Source organism: Cimex lectularius, unplaced genomic scaffold (genome assembly GCF_000648675.2).
Source record: "Cimex lectularius strain Harlan isolate CLEC.00 unplaced genomic scaffold, Clec_2.1 scaffold88, whole genome shotgun sequence".
Lineage (NCBI taxonomy): Eukaryota > Metazoa > Arthropoda > Insecta > Hemiptera > Cimicidae > Cimex > Cimex lectularius.
In genome coordinates this window covers 526,942-546,075 of record NW_019392660.1, presented here as the reverse complement: position 1 = coordinate 546,075, position 19,134 = coordinate 526,942, and the positions used below count along the sequence as shown (strand labels likewise).

Here is a 19,134-nt window from a genome sequence, read left to right as displayed (position 1 = left end):
TTTTGCTTTGTAAATATTACTGCCCCAGTTTTTATAATACACAAATATTAGTTTTTCCACTGAGTTATTGAATAACAAAACAAACAAGACAAACCTTACAAGTGGGTATTAGGGATAATTAGTCTCGTTTTAATCCAGGTGGGGATGATATGATTGCTGTTGCGATGAATGACTATGGCAAACCAACACATGCTCAGCATGTCTACCTTCCCTACTACCAAGGTCAAATGTTATACACTCGTAAGTTTCTATTTCCTGAGCATAATAATATCTTCATTTTTCTATTTAAACCTAAGAATTTTTTGTTTAAGTTTTGTGTAGAAAATTTCAATAAAAAGTTACTTAACTGCATGGTAATGTCTATTTGAATCACTACATCACTTAAAAAAAAGCTTTAATTTGGGCTTTTCTGGTCATTTTGGTCTGTCCTTGCTGGTTTGGTCGGTCAGACATAATTTGGCTTTTTACTATCTTCAGTGGTACCAGGTCGACCAAAAAAAAAAAAAAAAAAAAACAGACCTGATTAAACACAAATCAGTCAAACCTACCACTGAAGATGCGCGAGAAGCTGATGTCTTGGACATACCGAAATCATGATGATAGACCGGTCAAAAAGTTCAGAAAAGACCCAAACTAAAGCCTCAAGATCTCTCACAAAGTATGCTTTATTTTATCTAACCTTAAAATTTTTTTTTTTTGTTTTTTGTTATGAAAAGATAATTTAAGTTAGCAAAATTATTAATATCAAAATAAACCCTCTACGCCATAGGTCTGTGAGTCGCATACGGGATATTTGGTAGCCGGTTTTGGCGCAACTGTTGGTTTTAAACTAGTCATTATGTGTTCCTTAAGCTTCTGCTTTCCATTTCTTGTAACTTTGTCGTTTCTTAAAAATTAGTGAGCCTGTGAGCACCTGTCACTCTTGACAGTTCAAAGTACGAGTCCTCCAATTGCTTTTGTGACCTAGGAGGTGCACATTTTCAATAAAAATTATTTCTTTAATTTATGGAAAGACAAATAAAAAAAGGATTATTGACAGTAATTTTATTTTATTTTTAAATTGATTATGTATACCAGGAACAAAAGTTCCCCTGAGCACTACAGCTTTACAGCTTTCGTACTCCTTCCTGGTTCCTTTTTTGGATATCAAAAGAAGATGTGTGTAAATTAAGCCTCTGGTATGAAGAAACTCATTTTTGAAGGGGCAGCATCTCTGAAGGCCTGACCCTGCCAGACAGATCGATCGTCGTGTCAACTTTGATCAGTGCGGCCCAATGCATTGCATCAGAAAAATCCAGAGGCGATGGTGGGAATTGAACCATTCAACTACCAAGTCCCCATTTGACAGCTTTCACATCATGATTATGCGAATTTGAAACACCGATTTTTCATTTAGTTATGTTATGAATCAATTTTTAGCTTTTAAAATGACAGGATCATCTGGCAAGAATCTACGACTGGTTCATCAAAAACTGCCAATATTTATTTAACATTTCCTTTCCTGTTAAATAAATAATTATGGCACCACCATATGTGAACATTATTTAGTGATTATTGAAAAATTAATAAACACTAAATAATTAAGAAAAGCGTTTCAGAGACACTTAAACCTGTGGCGTTAATTAAGGCAGCGTTAACTTTCCTTACCCTCAACCTTCCTACAACAAATTACATTATAATTTGCACAGACAGCCTCAGTGCAATCCAGTGCTTGTAAAACACATTTACTAACATTAAGAATTATATTGTAGCTGACATAAAATAGACAGTCAACGACTTTTCCACTTTAAAAAAAAGGTCTCTTTCATGTAGATTAAAGGATATACGGGCATCTACGGCAACGAAAAAGTCAACAATCTTGCAAAAAATACAGTTATTCACCCCTAGAATCATAAGGATTCCTTATGCAGACCTTTTTCAAATATTGGAAACAAGAATTCAAATAGAATGGCAAACTGAATACTCTGCCTCGGATGAGGGAATGGCTTACAAAACATTATTTCAACATGTGAAAACAATACCGTGGTTTAACAAACTAGACATGGCAAAAAAAGACATAACCACATCGGTTAAGAACAAACCATGGCATCTGTGCAGCGTATCTTCACAAGATTGGCACAAAACAACACCCAAATTGTGACACATGCGGAGTAAAGGAGGACCTAACACACATAATGTTTCACTGCAGCCAACATTCGTCAGCCAGAAATAAATTCTACCAGGATCTGGAGAAAGAAGGAGTAGAACACCCAGTTACTGAAAGTAGAGCTCTATTCAAGAATCCCATAGTGTATAACTTGTTAATACAATTTTTAAAAGATGTGTCTCTGAAAATATAATATGAACTGTTTAAATTGTATATATTCTTTGTAACATGGCTGTATAATTGCTTGATGTCAAAATAATAATAATAAAAAAAAAAAGATTTAAAAAACCTGTGGCGTTGAGGGTTAACATCGCACACATTGGGTTAATATTGAATTTACTCACAGAGAAATTTTTCCCATTGCCTAAGCCATGTAAATTGTGAACAGTCGTTATTTTTTTTGTTATTATAAAACGTAACGCAGTATTATGTAGATTTGTGCATGAGTGACTTGCTTTTTTTGCCAAAAAAATTGAACATTAATGCAAATTGAATAACATTTTACAGCATTTTTTGGTAAGTACGGACGAGTAAGGATTTTATGGCAGCTTATATTAGTCTTAGAAATAAAAATGTTTCAAATAAATAATCGATTCAAGTGCTAATTAAAAATACTTCTTATCTTTTTTCTATTAAATTCACTCTTGTTCATACCTAAATCAAATGATTAATCTTAGATTTTCACTAGGAATCTTTTTAAATTTTAAATGTTCTCCTCAAATTCATGCCAGACTAGTGAAAAAGTATATGCTTTCATTTTTAATTTATTCTTTTGAAAAACTACATACTACATTACTAATTTGTGTCTAGGTCAATAAGATCAAGTAAATCACCCAGAATTTATTTTGAACATTTTTTTTAAAATATTTTTAGCCATAATTAAACATAATTATGTTTTAAATTTTACTAGCAAGATTCCACTAATGGCAGCTAAATCTCTTAATATTTAAAAGAATCATCTCTTGCACGGCTTTATTTTTATGGCAATTATAATAAACTTGCACTCAGCATATAAATAATTACAATTAGAATTTTTCTTCGTTCGTAATACATTGTGAAAATAAGGTGAAAAAAAGATTTGTTGAAATACTATAAATTGTAGGTGAAGATCCGTTGTTGAGCGACCAGCAGCAGTATCGTTACATGACAGTAGACGACATGAAATCTCTAGGCGACGATTCGGTTAAAATCGACGTTACGAAAGACGAGCACGATTTCTCTCGCGACTCTTTACGTAAGTAGATGTTTATTAACATTTAAAAAAATAAGGCATTTATTAAAAATGTGATTTTGTTCTACAGTCGGCCATCACGGCGATTTGGTGCACAAGAAGGATCAGTACAATCCTGCAAACAGCCAGCCGGACAATGTGGACATTGTTCAGATCCCCGTTCATGCCGGGTAAGCCTCTTTTTTCTTTTTTATTTAATCCCTGTATATACTTTTTAGATTAAACCTTTTAACTCTGTAAGTTTTGTTTAGTTTTCTTTAAAAAAAAATCTATTGTTTTAATTATACTATTACTATACACAAACATTAGTTATTAAGAGACAAAAATTTAAAGACTACGGAAGCATGCTTATTATCTATTTCCATTTGTTTTATTCTAATGAAAATAGTGAATTTTCTCTATTTTCAAAATGGAATTAGATAAACCAACTATTTTTAACTCTTATTTGTTTTTCCCTAAAAAAGTACCATTGATTTATATATTATTAATAAGATCTTTAAACACCATCGCATGTTTGTATAGCACTCTCGAGTCCTGTAAAATTCACTTTATTGGTGAAGGGATTCCAACAGTAGTGTTATATGTACGTCTACTTAATATTTTTTAATATTATTTTTATTGATGTTTAATGTAATAAACAATTCTTTATTTTGATGTGGTCAAATAAAAGTAAGCACGTTTGCCAGTTTTATTTTTTGATTTTTCTTGTTAACAATATTAGAATTTTAGTGATTTAGTTTTGATGTGTTGTTTCCTCCTGTTTTTAATTGTGACGTTGTTTCACAATGTTGATAACATAACATCTTTTGTTTGTATCAAGTCGTTTAGATAAACTAATTAACAAACAATTGAAATTTTGTTAGAACGCCAGACTCATATTTGCTGTGCTAGTGGTTCTGGTCTCTAATCTTGGCATATCTCATGGAATTTTAATTGATTATGATATGAAAAAAAATACTGTAAATGGTTCTGACCCCTCGTTCGCAAGACCCGCAGGTAGTTTGAAGTTAAGCCATCCTTTACGACAGGAATTACTTTACTTTTTACAATTAAAATTAAAAACTGGTAATTATTCTAATAACATGACAACCCTTACGGCTAATTTGGAACATAATTAGATTAAAAAAGCCAAGTATTACAAATATAGCTCAATAACTGTTGAATATTTGAAGAAAAAAAATATATACGGCCATATTTGATGCTTTTCCATGTGTTGTTTTCCTACCTGAAATGAATGTATTTATTAGCGCGAGTGAATATGTGTGGTAGGTTGTGGTGGATTGTACAGTACCGTATAGACCCATCAAACTAGATTAGGATTTTTCTGTGAGTGTTTTAGGTTTTGAATGAATGTATTTATTAGTGTGAGTATTGAATATGTTTGGGTGGGTCATCGCAGAATATCGAGTACTCCACAGACCCAATAAACTAGAGTTAGGTGTTTTTAGAGCGAAAGGGAGTAGGCACGAGTGTATGAAAAGTTATAATCAGTATGATTGTATTTATTAGCGTGAATGAGGGCAAGCCTTCAGCGGAACATCGAGTACCCTAAAACCCGCCTAACTAAGGTTAGGCTAGTTTGACTGCTTTGAAATCAAGTCCCAGAAGTTCCATCAGAAAGATCGCTAGGATTCCTAAGGGGAAAATACGAGATGCTGGCAATAGTTCTGGTAGCTAGCCATCTGGGGGGGGGGTTAAATGATAGGAAGACCACGGGGTTTGAGTCCACCATATTATATCTTTTTATTTCAATTAGTAATAATTTATAATAGACTATTACCATTAAAAGTACAAAAGAACATAATTAAAATTACCAATAAATTAATTATTGAGTGATATTAAAATATTCTTAACTACCTCCCTTGCTAATTTCGTGGTTTGCATGAGCTGCTATTGAACATTGAATCTTGTGTATAAATAAAATAATATATTTTTGTGTAATGGCAGATAAATAAAAAATAGTTGTAAATTTAGTAGTGTAAGTTGAGATCAGAAGTATTCTCACTATCGATAAACTAACTCCTAATTTCTAGCTTATTTACCAAAATGGAAGCCTCAAATTAGACTCATTAACAAAAAAACAAAAAATCGGATTTATGTTGCTAAAAATCACCAGATTAAGAATAGGCCAAAACCCGCATAGCAGCAGAGGTTAAAAAATACAATTGTGTATGTAGTAATATTTTAAAAATTTTATTATTTCTATTTGTAAAGTTGGGGATTATTATTCTTAATTAATAAATTAATAATTAATACCAAGAAATTCAAATTAGAAATAACAGATAAAATAGGGGGCCGAGAGGTTGGGCATCTGGCTCATATTTGCCATGCTATCAGTTCTGGATTCAAATGCCTCCATAGCCCCCGGCTTTTTAATTGAGAATACTATGGAAAAAAATCATAAATTGGTTGTGGTTTGACCTTTTTTCGGAAATTTATTTTTAGATTTGTGTTAGTAGTCACTTGCTTTAAGATATTTTCTATTCTTTTACTGCTGTTTTTTCTGTACCTATGAAATATATGAACTAAAACGCTATGGGGGGAAAAAAAGGGGGGCAAATAAATCCAAAAAATTGGAGCCAAATTGATGCGGGATACTCAAAATAAACTAATTTTAAAGGTTTTTTTAAAGCTTTTGCATGACAATGAAAAGGAAAACTCGCTATGCTTAAATAGAATATTTATAAAAAAAAATTATTATTATTGTGCTACGGTCAGATAATCTCTCTCTATTCACTTGCTTTCTTCTAAGTGATAAGATAGTAGTCTGAATAAGTGCTTCGCTGCTTATTCTTTGGTAGGGGAAGGTGAGGTTCAAAAATTTAAAAAATCAGAGAATATATTCTCAAATATTTATTGGAGCACAATTCTGCTTTTTACTTAAGTACAACCACATCAAAATCATCCAATACCAGCTTCAAATCATCCCTTCGTCCTCCAGGATCTTCTTCCTGTAGCTTCCTGGGTCCTCGGCAGTCGATTCTATTTGACTGGTCGCAATTACTGGTCCTTCCTGGCTCTTCCTCTCACTGAGTCCCAGAAAGAGTGTAGCTGCAGTCTGCCCTTTGTTAGATTATTCGAGCCTCTGAACTAGACTGACTGGTGTGAGCCCCTAAACTGCCTTTTGATTTCAAAATCAATGATCTCTTTTTATACCAGTTTTTCTACCGGAGTAAGGGTGGAAAGGAAAATCAAAAGTCGGGGAAGTTCCCACACCATAAGTGGGCCGGCGAGGACAGGGGTCTCGTACCTGGTTGACACGACCCTGATTTACGAGGTCCGCGTTACTAGTGATAACCTTTCAGCATAAAGTAACTCAACATTAGACATTTATTTGATCGGTTATCCACTTATTGCAACTTTATGTCTCTCAGGTTCGTGGAAACATACTGGCCCCTGTCAGGGTCTGCAGCACCCTTTTTGTGTGATCCTTTAAACTATTTTTTTTTTCTTATTTTAGCAATTACGACTTATTCTAAGACAGGGACCAGTTTACAGTTAGTAGGGTATGTGTTCCTTGTCGTTTGACCATTCAGCTTGAGGAATGTGTTGTTCCACCTGAGGCTAGGACAAGAAAAAAAGCAAACTAATAAGTCCTCTTTCCTTTTGCTAGTTGTGTTCAGGGATTAGCTTGGATTCTTCGTTATAAATCTTTCAATTTAATGACTGCTAACATGAACAAAATTCTTCGATTCAGTCTTTGAGCAAAAGTGTTTTGTAAAGGTTCAACTAATTTTATTTCTGAATTAATACTTCAATTTGCAATTTTTTTAATAATATTCTTGTTAAAAGACCTTAACAATAAACAGGTTTATTTAATAAAAATGAGTAATTCAACCTTGGTGTAAAAATTCATCTCGGACAGCATGGCATGAGTTGAGCACTTGTAAGTAGTATTTCTGCCCTTTTGGGTCCGATTCTTTTCTCCTTCCTCCTGTAAAGTCTTTACAGTTGACTAATGCAATTATAACGGGTGGAGGAAAATTGAATTTATTTATTACTGTGAACAAAAAATTTTCATTTTATTTAATTTGATCAGGTTACGTAGCCTGCATCAGTCGTTACGAAGCCTTGGTCGTGGAAAGAATGCTGGGATGTGCAGAGACAGGTACAGGCTTGCGATGGTGTTCAAAGTTTTCTTTAAAACCAGTTTTTTTTTTTTACTAAATAAACTAAAAATGTGACCAACAGAACATTGATTTTTTTTTTTTTAATACAAGTAACTGCTTGATAAGTTGTATGGATAGTTTTTCTTACCGACTGAAAAATTAATTAATTACAGATTTTATTCTAATAACCTTTACAGTTGTTTTAAGTTTAATTTTGTTGTTTTGGGTTCTGTGATCTTTCACGAAAACAGCAAAAGTCAATGGACAAAGTAAGTTTTTGTGATAATACATATTCGTTGCTTGGTAGCAGTTGTGTTTGTAACTTTGTCACGTTTATCACATTTTTTAATTTCCTAGCTTATTATTTTTTTTCAGTTCTGTAGTTTTAGAGTTAATTTACTTGTTATAACAATAAAAAAATCATTTTTAAGTTTCATAATTCATCAAAATCAAAAATATTCATACAGCCGTTGGAATAAATTATGCATGTTTTTAACCGTCTAATGACTAATTTATGTTCAGGCTTGGAAAATTCATTATATCCTCGTGTTTGAAAGGAGCCATGCGTAATTTTAATTGCACAGAATATATGTATGTGTACTGCACCATTTTTAATCATAATTTTTTTTTTTAATTTATTGATTTTAATTTCAAAACAAATTATTGTTTAATTTTGTGTCTGTTTAGTTTTTTTCGTTTTTTTTAATATTTAGTGTGTAGTTGATTTGTAGATCTTTTATTTTATAATTTATTAAAGATTTTCAGTCTCGTTTACTTGCTTGTTGTGAGTCAAAATTTAGTTTTTAGTTAATTGATAGTAAATGTAGAATTTTTTTTGTGTAAATAGTGCCAGTAGTGCCGGGAATAAATATTTTCTAGAATGCGGTCGAAAGAACTGCAAACAAACAGGTATCAAATTCTCTGATAATTTTAATGACAAAGTGGCCGGCCAGTGTTTTTTTATCAAGATGAATAGAAAGAAAAATTCTTTAGTGTTTGCATTTTCTTTTGTAACCTTATCTAAACAGTTTAGTTTCACTTGAGCATTGTAGCAGTTTGTACGAAATGGCACCAAAGTTCAAGGAGTATGTCAAAAATTGATCAATTTTAGCTTAAATTATTGATAATTTTTTAAAAGAGTATTAATCAATTATTGATTTTTTAAAAATATTTTTCGCACATAAAAAAAAGAGAGAATTAAAAACAAATTTTGCACTTTTAGAAACGATTTTTTTATATTTAACAGCTTTCTGGTGAGCTTCTTAGTAGATGCAAGAGGAGGAGCTATGAGAGGATGCAGGAGGTCAGGTGTCAACGTAGTCGTACCTCCTCGGTGTGCTCCCGCACCGCTTCGTCTTACATGTCGCTATTTGAGAAACAGAAACATTGCTCCTCCACTTTCCGAAGCGCAGTCTTTAGCAACACGAGTTTTGGAACTATCGCCTGCAGGCACAAAATTCCTAGGGTAATTTATTTATTTTTTGATTGATTTTGTTTTCAAAGAATTAAATGTATGCTTTTTATTTAGGCCTATAATTATTGAAGTTCCACATTTTGTATCATTGCGAGGGAAAGAAAGGGAGTTGGTCGTTATGAGAAGTGATAACGGTACGACATGGAAAGAACATTGTCTTGAAGAAAGCCAAAATGCTGTACAACACATTTTGAACTCAAGTTTTGAAGGAGGAGATGGTATGTTTTTTATTTTATTTACTTTTTTTTTTTTCAGAAGAATCATGTAATAATTTTTTGTTTTAGATTTTGATGAAGCACATACTCATAGAATAACAAGGATTGTGACTACCGAGTTGCCTCAGTATTTGGCGGTTGTGTCCCGACTGAGGCAAGAAGTCCACGTCATCGGGCCCGAAGGCGGGGTCGTGTCGTCAACCGCCGTTCCGCAAGTCCAGGCGATTTTCCCTCCGAACGCTCTCACCAAGAAAATTCGCGTCGGCCTTCAAGCGCAGCCGATCAGCAGTGAGCTCGTCACCCGGCTCTTGGGGAACCGAGTCGGAATTTCTCCTATCGTCACAGTCGAGCCTAGAAGGAGGAAATTTCACAAGCCGATCACGCTAACTCTACCCGTACCGACAGCGGCGAATAAAGGGATGATTAATCAGTACAACGGTGAAGCTCCGACCCTCCGCTTATTATGCAGCATTACTGGTAAGCCATTAAGATAAAAAATAATCTCAAAAGCCTTAATACAATAAGCTAAGCATGATAAGATAACATTTTTTTATATAAAGGTGTTTTATTTAACCTGGAATAAGTAATAAAATCATTAATTAATAACAAATAACATAAATAATAAATAACAATTTTTTTGTTTTAAAAATTAAAATTAATCAAACTTAATCAACAATAAATCATTCAAATAAAAAATGTAAAAAAGTTTAACAAATTCCTCATTTACATGGTCCATGGTGGCCGGTCAAGAAGGGAAAGGACTATACTTACAAGCCTACACATAAGTCGTACTAGGCTTACGCATGTGCACTTTCTGGCAGGAAAAAATCCTTGCCCCATGTACCAAGGCAATAAGATCAGATTCAACTTTAAACTTCAAGTTACCTGGTTGATTTTCGACTAGTTACTGCCCTGTGAAGACTTTTCTTGGTTCACTTCACACCAGGCAACTTGTGGAATCAACTTCTCTTCCCAACGGGAGTTAAGTGCGATGTTAAAACCCGAGGAAGCATGAGTACTTATCGTGCTTGTTCTTCTGCTTGTTTGGCTCCATGAAGCTCCATGATGTTGAAATTGGGATAACATTTGTTGTCATTTATCTCCAAGCTTCACTTTTTTTAATTTTCTCACAATATTTATTACACCTCCGGTATTGCTGGGTTAACTGAATATCTTCAATAAACTGTTCCATATTTGAAACCAATGGTAAATCTTGGTGAATTCAGTTGGCTCAACTAGGCTGGTGTGAAGAGGTAATGTCTTTTGAGTTGTCAATCCGTGGAGATGAGAAAGTTGGCTACATTTATGTCTGCTCACCCTGTCTCCTAGGCAGACAAGTTGTGCGTTTGAAGGGGTTCGAGTAATTTCAAAACATTTGCTTCCTCACTCATTCAACTAGTTGAATCAACTAACCACCTCGAGTAAAAGATGCATGTGTTGTCTACCAGCTTTTCACAAACTTTGCGAGTAGATTCTGCATTCGAAAAGGAACAAAAAAGTCCTAAATAACTATGGTCCGAATCTCAACAGTTTGGGAGTTAGTTCACTTTTTCTGATTTTTTAAAATTTCACGACCTTGCTTCAAATAAACAATGATAACGCCAAAACTAAAAGGTTTTGGACAAATCCGTTCATACCATTGAAAACTAGTTATCTTATTTCCAATAAGATTTGATCAATATTAAACTTGTAAACATTCGTGAAATACCCTTTTTAGTAGCGAGAACTTTGAAAAATAATTTTTTTCTTTTAGTTGAAAAACTTACTATGGTGATTCTAAACTACTATTTCCAAACCTAGAGGCCAGCAAATTTCAGCAATCATACTCCATTTAGTATCCTCTTTATTGGTGCAATAGCTTTTTTATTTACTTTTTTTTAAAACAAAGAAATTTAAGGAAAAGAAAAAACCATGGTTGAAGGATTGGTAAGGATTAATAACAAGGATTGTTGAAGGATTAATAACAATAAAAAAATAAAAAAAAATAAAATTTTGAATGAATTTATTAAATGTTTTTTAATTTTGATTCAAAATACTCTCCACCCTCTGCATTGCATTTTCGACACACTGCCATTGCATTAAACCCGCAAAACCTGTACATAAGATGAATATCAGCTTATTCTTCATTAGAAAAAGTGGCCACAGTGTTAACAAGATATCACATAGATAAGTAAAAACCTTGTGAATCTTGAAATTCTTTTATTTTGGAGAATAATAATACAATGATTCTTTAATCAAAGATTGCAGTCGTGTTGGTAATGAGTAAACACTTGCACTATTTCGGTTTCAAACCCAAATTTTAAAAACGTTTAATAAATTCATTCAAAATTACCTTAAGTTTTGTTTTTCAAATTTTCCACCTTACCAATCCCTCAGCCACGGTTTTTTTCCTTTCCTCCATCAATTTCTTCATCTTTGAAAAAAGAAATTACACCACTAAAAAGGAGTACGTTTTCTGAAATTTGCTGGTCTCTAGGTTTGGAAATAGTAGTTTAGAAACACCATAACAAGTTTTTCAACTTAAAAAAAAAATTCAAAGTTCTCACTACTAAACCACTTATTTCACGAACATTTACAAGTTTAGTATTGATCAAATCTTATTGGAGATTTTATGTAGTTTTGAATGGTATCATCGGATTTGTCCAAATCCTTTTAGTTTTGGAGTTATCATTCTTTATTTGAAGCAAGGTCGTGAAATCTTAAAAAATCAGAAAAAGTGGAATAACTCCAAAACTGCTGAGATTCGGACTGTAGTTAATTAGGACTTTTTGGTTCCATTTTAAATGTAGAATCTACTGGCAAAGTTTGTAGCACCGTAACATAAGCCGAACACCCTGTATGTTATCTTCTTTTATTAACAATTTGACAACCTGAGGTGACAATGAGAGGTTAGCAAGTTAAGAAAACAGAAGAAAAAAAAAACAAAAAAAACACGAGATCAGTGAGAAAAAAAAATAGCAGAATTGTTGCATGTATGCAGAGGGTGTTTGTTGCCCATAATATACATACATACATTAACAAAAACTCTCAATCAGTTATAATTATCATTAATAGAGAAACAAATAAAATGAAATATACTGTATGAAATTTGAATGTTCAACAGTTAATTATTATTGTTAATATTACTATTTTTCAACCATTTTTTTAATATATCACACAATGTTTTATCTGTGACGCCCTCTCATCAGAATTGCTCGCCACGCTTGGACTTACAGAATCGAGCTGGTCCAACACATTAATTATTAATGTATTATAATCATGTTTTCATTTCCGTATTTTAATTATTATTATCTTCTCTTTTTTATCTTTCTATTTTGTTAGCTTTTATTACTACTGTTTCTTTGATTTTTTCTTTTTTCTTCTCTATTGTTTTATTTTTTTTTAATTTATTCATTTTTTTTTAATTTCAGTATTTTATAGTATTTTCATAGATATTTTGAGTATATTTTGAGTTTGTATTCTACATAAATAAATATTATTATTCATTCATTCAGTGTTTTATGTTATGATATAAAATGCATGTTATTCATGTGAGTTTTTGTTTTATTTAAAGGAGGCAACGCGAAGGCTCAATGGGAAGATGTTACTGGATCAACACCGCTTACATTCGTCAAAGATTGCGTATCATTTACGACCACAGTTTCAGCGAGGTTTTGGTTGATGGACTGTAGAAATGTAAGCAACGCCACAAACATGGCCTCTCAGCTTTACAACGAAGCGAGCCACGTTCCTTTTATGGCCAAGTAAGTCCAAGCAATTTTTTCTTTCATTCAATTGGTTTTTCTTTTCTTTTTTTAATTATTTTATCACCCAGGTTTGTCGTTTATGCTAAACGAGTCGACCCGCTTGTTGCTAGGCTGAGGATTTTCGTAATGACAGATGACAGGGAGGAAAAAACTCTCGAACACCAGGAAAACTTTACAGAAGTCGCAAAAAGTCGTGATGTGGAGGTAAAAAGTTATTTATTTTATTATTTTTTAATTAATTTATTTTTTATAGCACAGCTTTTCTTGTATAAGTCTTAGTTGGAGTCTAAAGCCTGCTTTCAAAAAAAGTAGCATTTACGAAAGGGCAATAAAAAAATTTAACAGCTGTGTCAAAACAATATTGAACCCTTCCTAAATCATTTTTGACTTTTAAAAAAATAAATAAGTAAATTAAATAAAATTATAAATATTTTTTTATAGGGACATTTTATATATTTCTACTGTTTATGTCCATTCTAGAGGGGTGAATTCCTCTGGGGGCTGAGAGCAGTGTTCATGACCACTATGGAAAGGTTCCATTATAGGATTAAAATGTATAGAAATCTATATTTTTTTACCGTAAAATGCAAAACTTGTCATTAAAGGAGGTAGCTACTGTAGATGAGTGCCCGTTCATTGAAATTTTTGTTTCCGGAATATCTGCACTTTTATTTATCTTTGAGGAAGCAGCAGCTTGTTTAGCTGTCGTATATCAGTACTGGTCTTAAATATAAGTAAGCAAATTTTTGGTACATTATTGGCGACAGCTTGGCATAGGTTTATTTGTACGAGAGTTCCAAATCAGACTTATTCAAGTATACAGGTATGAGTTTTCGGTTGCTGGTGGGTCGTGAAATTAGAGATCTGATTCTTGAGGAGTTCCTGCTTTTATATTTCTTCACCTGACTTACTACCATTTGTACACATATAAAGTCATATCTTCCAAGAAGGACTTTAGTAATTTATCTATATGTTTGCTTCCACCGAGCATTTTAAATTTTTTATTATACTTTTCAAACCCGAATAACATCTTTAGCTGTTGAGGACCAGTCGAGTTTTTTTCTCCAAGTTCGTTTTTATGTATGAAAGAATGGCAGTAGGCTGATCAACAAATTTTATGCTATAAATCTAGCCTATTTCCCCAGTTTATGAATCATTATCTATGAAATTGTCCATGTTACTGGAAAATAACCAAATCATTATGGGACATTAACCATTTGCTTTTGCTGTTAGTTGTTTTAATTGTACTATTTTTCTTTCTACCAAAGCTGAAAGAATTTAAATCTGTTTTCTTCCAAGTTAAAGGAATTTTCAGACTATCAGTGATTTCCCTATCAGTAAGGTTGCTATCGTCAATAACAATGGTGAATACCCACTGTAAATGTGTTGAAAAAGCATCATGTTCTCTGTCAGTTTTGAATCACCAGGTTCCTTCCTGGAGGCTTGCGATTACTGAATTTCTAAAGCTTGGTTTCCATTGTACGAAAAAATCACTCGCGAAACACCATCTCAGGTTAACCATTTCCACAAGGCGAAACATTTTTCTGTATGTTTGGCAAAAGAAAATGAGCCATCAGTTTGCAAAAGACAAACATGCCAGCAACAAGCCGTTTATAACTTCCTGTTGCATCAGAGTTTGCTATCATGGCTATAATTTTTGTCTTTGTCCCATTTTGATGTTCATTTCCTTCCACGCATCCTCTCTCATGTTCTTGTTATGATGAGTTTTATGTTTAGCATCCTAGTCGAATGCAGTCCTGGTTCTTTCTCAGACTCGAGACAAATGTGTTTACTCAGAGAGAAACAAACTGACAGCCAGTTGACTCATCACGAAACATCCTTGCGCCAAAGGTTTGCTGTCCTGGCTAGATATCCGTGAGACAAGTTTTGCGAAAGGGTTATTTTTGTGCACCCAGCTTAAGAATATGCCTTGGGTGGATGACTAAATATTCTTGACATTTTTATTTTTGCTGAACTTCCAGTAACTTTAAACTTGTTACTGATGGTTTAGTTGTTTTAAATTGGCTGAGTAGCCATCTTCTTACAAAATTTTTCCTTTGAGCCCTACGTTTATTGATTCTGTACGTCTTAGCCTTTATCTTAAGAAGATTATATATGTTTATTTATTAAAAATAAAACACTTTCATCGTTGTAAATATTTTAACATTATCTGTTATATGTGTGGTGAATAGTGACCATTAATCGATAATTATTCAGAAATTGTGAGATGTGGTCTGGTGTGATAATAAAGATCGAAACATTGGCACAATAAAGAAAATGTTTTTCTGAAACCTACATCACACCAGACCGCATCTCACGATTTCTGAATAATTATTATCTGTTATAGTTTAAAAACACCCTCGCTGGACATCCTTGTTTTAATTTTTGTTAAGTATTTAGACGCAGGTGTATTAAATAGTGATAATTTTCAGGTTCTCGAAGGGAAAAACATTTATCTCGAGTTTGCCGGGAACTTGATCCCTGTGACAAAATCTGGTGAGCAGTTGAGCGTGAATTTCGCTGCTTTCAGAGAAAACCGGCTTCCGTTCACTGTCCGTTTGAGAGATGTCGACGACAAACCAGTCGCCAGACTTCTATTTATGTCTCAACCCAAGGTTTTATCGAATAATTAAACTAAATAGTATCGTTCGTTAATACGACTGTTTTATTCTTAGCTCGCACGAGGAGAACCGTTGCAGTCCGCAGTTTGCACCTTAAACATCGCCCTTCCAGAAAATATTGAAAAAGACGGAACACCGTACGGAAGTGATCTCTATCTTAGCGATAGGTCGTATTCTCTTCCGAGAAATGCTACACCTGGTAATCACATATCAGTATTTGCTTTGCTATGTTGATGTTAGTTGCTATGTTGTGCTTTACTGTTTGAAAAATTTGCTGGTCTATTCATTACTTAAGTGTATTTTTCTTTAGCCTCATTTTTTTATAGTTATACTTTTTTACTGTAAACAATCATTAATATTTTACAAGCTTTATTGGATTAAACAGTTTAATAGTTTGCTCTACAATTAAAACTAAAATAGTAAAAATTCATATGAAGTTTTTTCATTGTAGCAGCAGTACTTTTACAAGCTTCTAGGAAAGCACGCACCATTAATGTTATTAGAATGGTTTTAGCCGAAACGGCGTTATCACCCTAGATGATGGACTGGGGGGGGTTTGACGATGGCACTATCTTCCAAGACCTTGAGTGTAACTTTGCCAGTAGATTCTACATTCAAAATGGAACCAAAAAGTCCTAATTAATTATGATCCGAATCTCAGTGGAAATGGAAAAACTAACAAAAAATTGTAATTTGTCAGGGACTCACATTTGTTATAGGGATTATACGTTGAAAGTTGTTGCAAATACTATTACCTAAAAAAAATTTTTCGCACTTTCTCTGGGACACCCTGTATAATATGAAAGATAGAAAACGATTGTATGTTAAATAATTTTTTGAGTGTAATATTGCCTTTTTTTTCGTTTTTTTAAAGAAATGGTGAGTGAATAGGAAAATCTTAGGCAATAAGTTATAGTTTGCTATGCTAAATAATATTTTTAAAAAAAATTGTGTTATTGCGCATGCGGCATGGAAAAGTAGCATATCGATATTAAAATCATGGTAATGCAAATAATGTAAATATTTGGTACTAGCTGTAAAATTTGTCCTATGCTTTGTTCGATGTGTTTACTGTATGATATTTTAGAGAAGCCAGTTTGTTGTATAGTAACTGTGTTTTGTTAAGGAGGATGAATAATTTATTTGAAAAACTGTTTCTTCGGTTGTTTTCTTGATGAGTGAGTTGCCTGAATTTCTTGTGTCACTATTTTTTTACTCTATTGAAGTTCAAAAGCCACGCGATCCCAAAACAATGTGGCTGTCGTGTATATACAAGGAGAAAAAAAATCAGCGTTTGAATTTTTCAGAAACGATGGTAAGAGGCAACATGGTCTTATCAGACCTATGCCAGGTTCTCGGACACGATTGGGAACCTCTAGCCCTCAAATTAGGAATAAGCGATCAAGATATCGACATAATAAAACAAGAAGTTCACACTTCGCCTGAAAGGACGAGTTTAGCCATCAAACTGTGGAGGACCAACTTAGGACCGCAAGCAACAGGTATTCGCAACATTTTATAAAATAGATTTAAAAAATATAATCGCAAAACCTACAGGTAATAAGCTGGAAAAAGCCCTGCGAGATATCGGACGTGAAGATGTTATTGAAAAATGCGTACGGGACATGGAAGTAGTTACGGACGATATTGAGAAGGCTGTAGCGAACGTGACGCTGGATCAATCTGGATTTGACACAACTGGCAAGGACAGCTTGTTGCTCGATAGCTTCCATCAAAATCAGGTAATAATTTATCTTAATTATCTCTTAAAATTAAATTTTTTCAACGGTGTAACTTGAATTTCTGAATTCTTGGTATGCAGAATAGACCTGTAATTTTGTCGTTACAATCATAGCGAGTATAGGCAGACTAGGATTTTATTTTGTGTGTATTTTACAGTTTTTCCATTAAATTTCATTTCTCTTTTACACATTCGAGATGAATGTAAAAAAAAAAAAAAACAGTCACCTCTGTCTTGAATGCATAAGAGGCTTTTGGGCATAATGGGCTGTCATATTAGGTCTACTGGGTCTACTGATGATGGCAAAATGCCGCCTGATGAACCAAAACAGCAAGGATAGGCCAGGATGATTGCAAACAACCATACTACAAATCATTTTACTAGATCCATCTACTCTTGTACAGTTCCGTTCCTTATTGAAGATGGCGTGGAATTGAAACATGTTAAAGTGAAAAATAAACCAATTAGAAAAGGTGGATGTAGTAAAGTGATCAATCAGGTCGGCATGTGTTCATTGATTTGAGACGAAAGAAATGATGAATGATGATGGAGTGAGTGCAGTGTTCAATCCTTTTTTAAAAAAGATAGTTCCTACTCACAGTAAGTTGTTTTCGAACGATCCGGATTTCGAGCCCTTAGCTCATCATCAGGTTGAAGGTTTTCTACAACCACGTCTCTTGACATGAATTGCAAAAGTGAACCCGCCGATACCCCCCCCCCCCCGACAATGCGACGTTCCAATGAGAAGCTGGTTTTTTAATGGCACTGAATTTTTTTTTTTAATTTTATTTTAATGGCTTTATGTTCTTTGCATATTAGCCAATGACAATGTTATTATGCGTATTCGTTTTGGGGGGGAAGGGTATCGTGAAAAAAAGGCCAGAGGCAACAGCGGGAATTGAACCCACAACCGTGGGGTCTAAAAACGAGGAGAGTCTGTCACACTAACCACTCGGCTACCGCGGCCCCCCTGGCACTGAATTTGAACGTGCGAAAAGCTGGAATTATAACACAACAAGTAAATATTATAATGGTAAATACTGTAAGAAATTAATTATAAATTAGTGATTAAAGATAAAAGATAAAAAATTAGAATAATACCTTAATATTGTTAAATTATTATACAAATAATAACTATTAAAATAATTAAGATAATTATTTGGATGTTTAATATTATTTATGTACATATTTAAAATTGGAGGTAGATCAAAATCTATTATATTATTAATGCATTTATCTCCATGTTCAATTTTGCATTTTTTAATTTCAAATTTCTCAAACCAATCCAGTTCTCTCCCTTTGTTGAAACTATGTAACACTTTTGTATTTAAATTTGAATTGAAATTATGTTTTGTTTCTTTTAGACGGTCTTTAAATTCTGAAAATTTGTTCGATTTAGGCAAGTGTTCTTTTACTCTCGTTTTTATTTCTCTACCGCTTTGTCCTTTATATTTAATATCACAATCATTACAATTAAGTTGGTAAACCCCGCTTATTGTCAAGTTGTCTTGTCTTTAATTTTTGAGAGGATATTTTTAAGTGAACCTGTACGTCTAAAAGCTATTCTAAAACCTTCTTGTTTAATTTAATTAATTTGTTCTTTGATTTGAAAAGATTTTTTTTCAAAATTATCCAAGAATATTTCAGCACAAAGTGGGGATAATGGAGACCCCATTGGTAACCCTTTCATTTCGTAAAATTATTATTGAATTTACAATAATTAGATAGTAGGCATATATTTAAGAGATCTATTATATCATTTTTTTACAAATTCGTTAATAGAATTCTCGGTAAGTTTTTGCTTTATGAGTTTAGTACATTCTTCAATGGGGATAGTTTTGAATAAATTAG

At 33.2% G+C, this 19,134-nt stretch overlaps 1 protein-coding gene across 11 annotated transcripts in view; it reads left to right on the top strand.

The window, feature by feature from the left end:
* Window positions 1-19,134, top strand: part of LOC106668016 (ankyrin-3-like) — a 117,443-nt gene that overhangs the window by 87,840 nt on the left and 10,469 nt on the right. For 7 of the 11 annotated variants that reach the window (XR_001340694.2, XR_002909841.1, XM_014396387.2 and 4 more), the window contains exons 18-31: window positions 139-240; window positions 3,249-3,380; window positions 3,448-3,547; window positions 7,417-7,485; window positions 7,738-7,755; window positions 8,733-8,951; window positions 9,015-9,178; window positions 9,245-9,652; window positions 12,729-12,918; window positions 12,990-13,125; window positions 15,354-15,536; window positions 15,597-15,741; window positions 16,850-17,044; window positions 17,100-17,284. Coding sequence is in view for 9 of the 11 variants with exons in the window: in XM_014396387.2 (XP_014251873.1) it covers window positions 139-240; window positions 3,249-3,380; window positions 3,448-3,547; window positions 7,417-7,485; window positions 7,738-7,755; window positions 8,733-8,951; window positions 9,015-9,178; window positions 9,245-9,652; window positions 12,729-12,918; window positions 12,990-13,125; window positions 15,354-15,536; window positions 15,597-15,741; window positions 16,850-17,044; window positions 17,100-17,284 (2,246 nt within the window). In the remaining 2 variants the exon portion in view is untranslated. The remainder of the gene's footprint in view (window positions 1-138; window positions 241-3,248; window positions 3,381-3,447; window positions 3,548-7,416; window positions 7,486-7,737; window positions 7,756-8,732; window positions 8,952-9,014; window positions 9,179-9,244; window positions 9,653-12,728; window positions 12,919-12,989; window positions 13,126-15,353; window positions 15,537-15,596; window positions 15,742-16,849; window positions 17,045-17,099; window positions 17,285-19,134) is intronic. The other 4 variants (XM_024224856.1, XM_024224853.1, XM_024224852.1 and 1 more) reach the window with 4 other exon arrangements.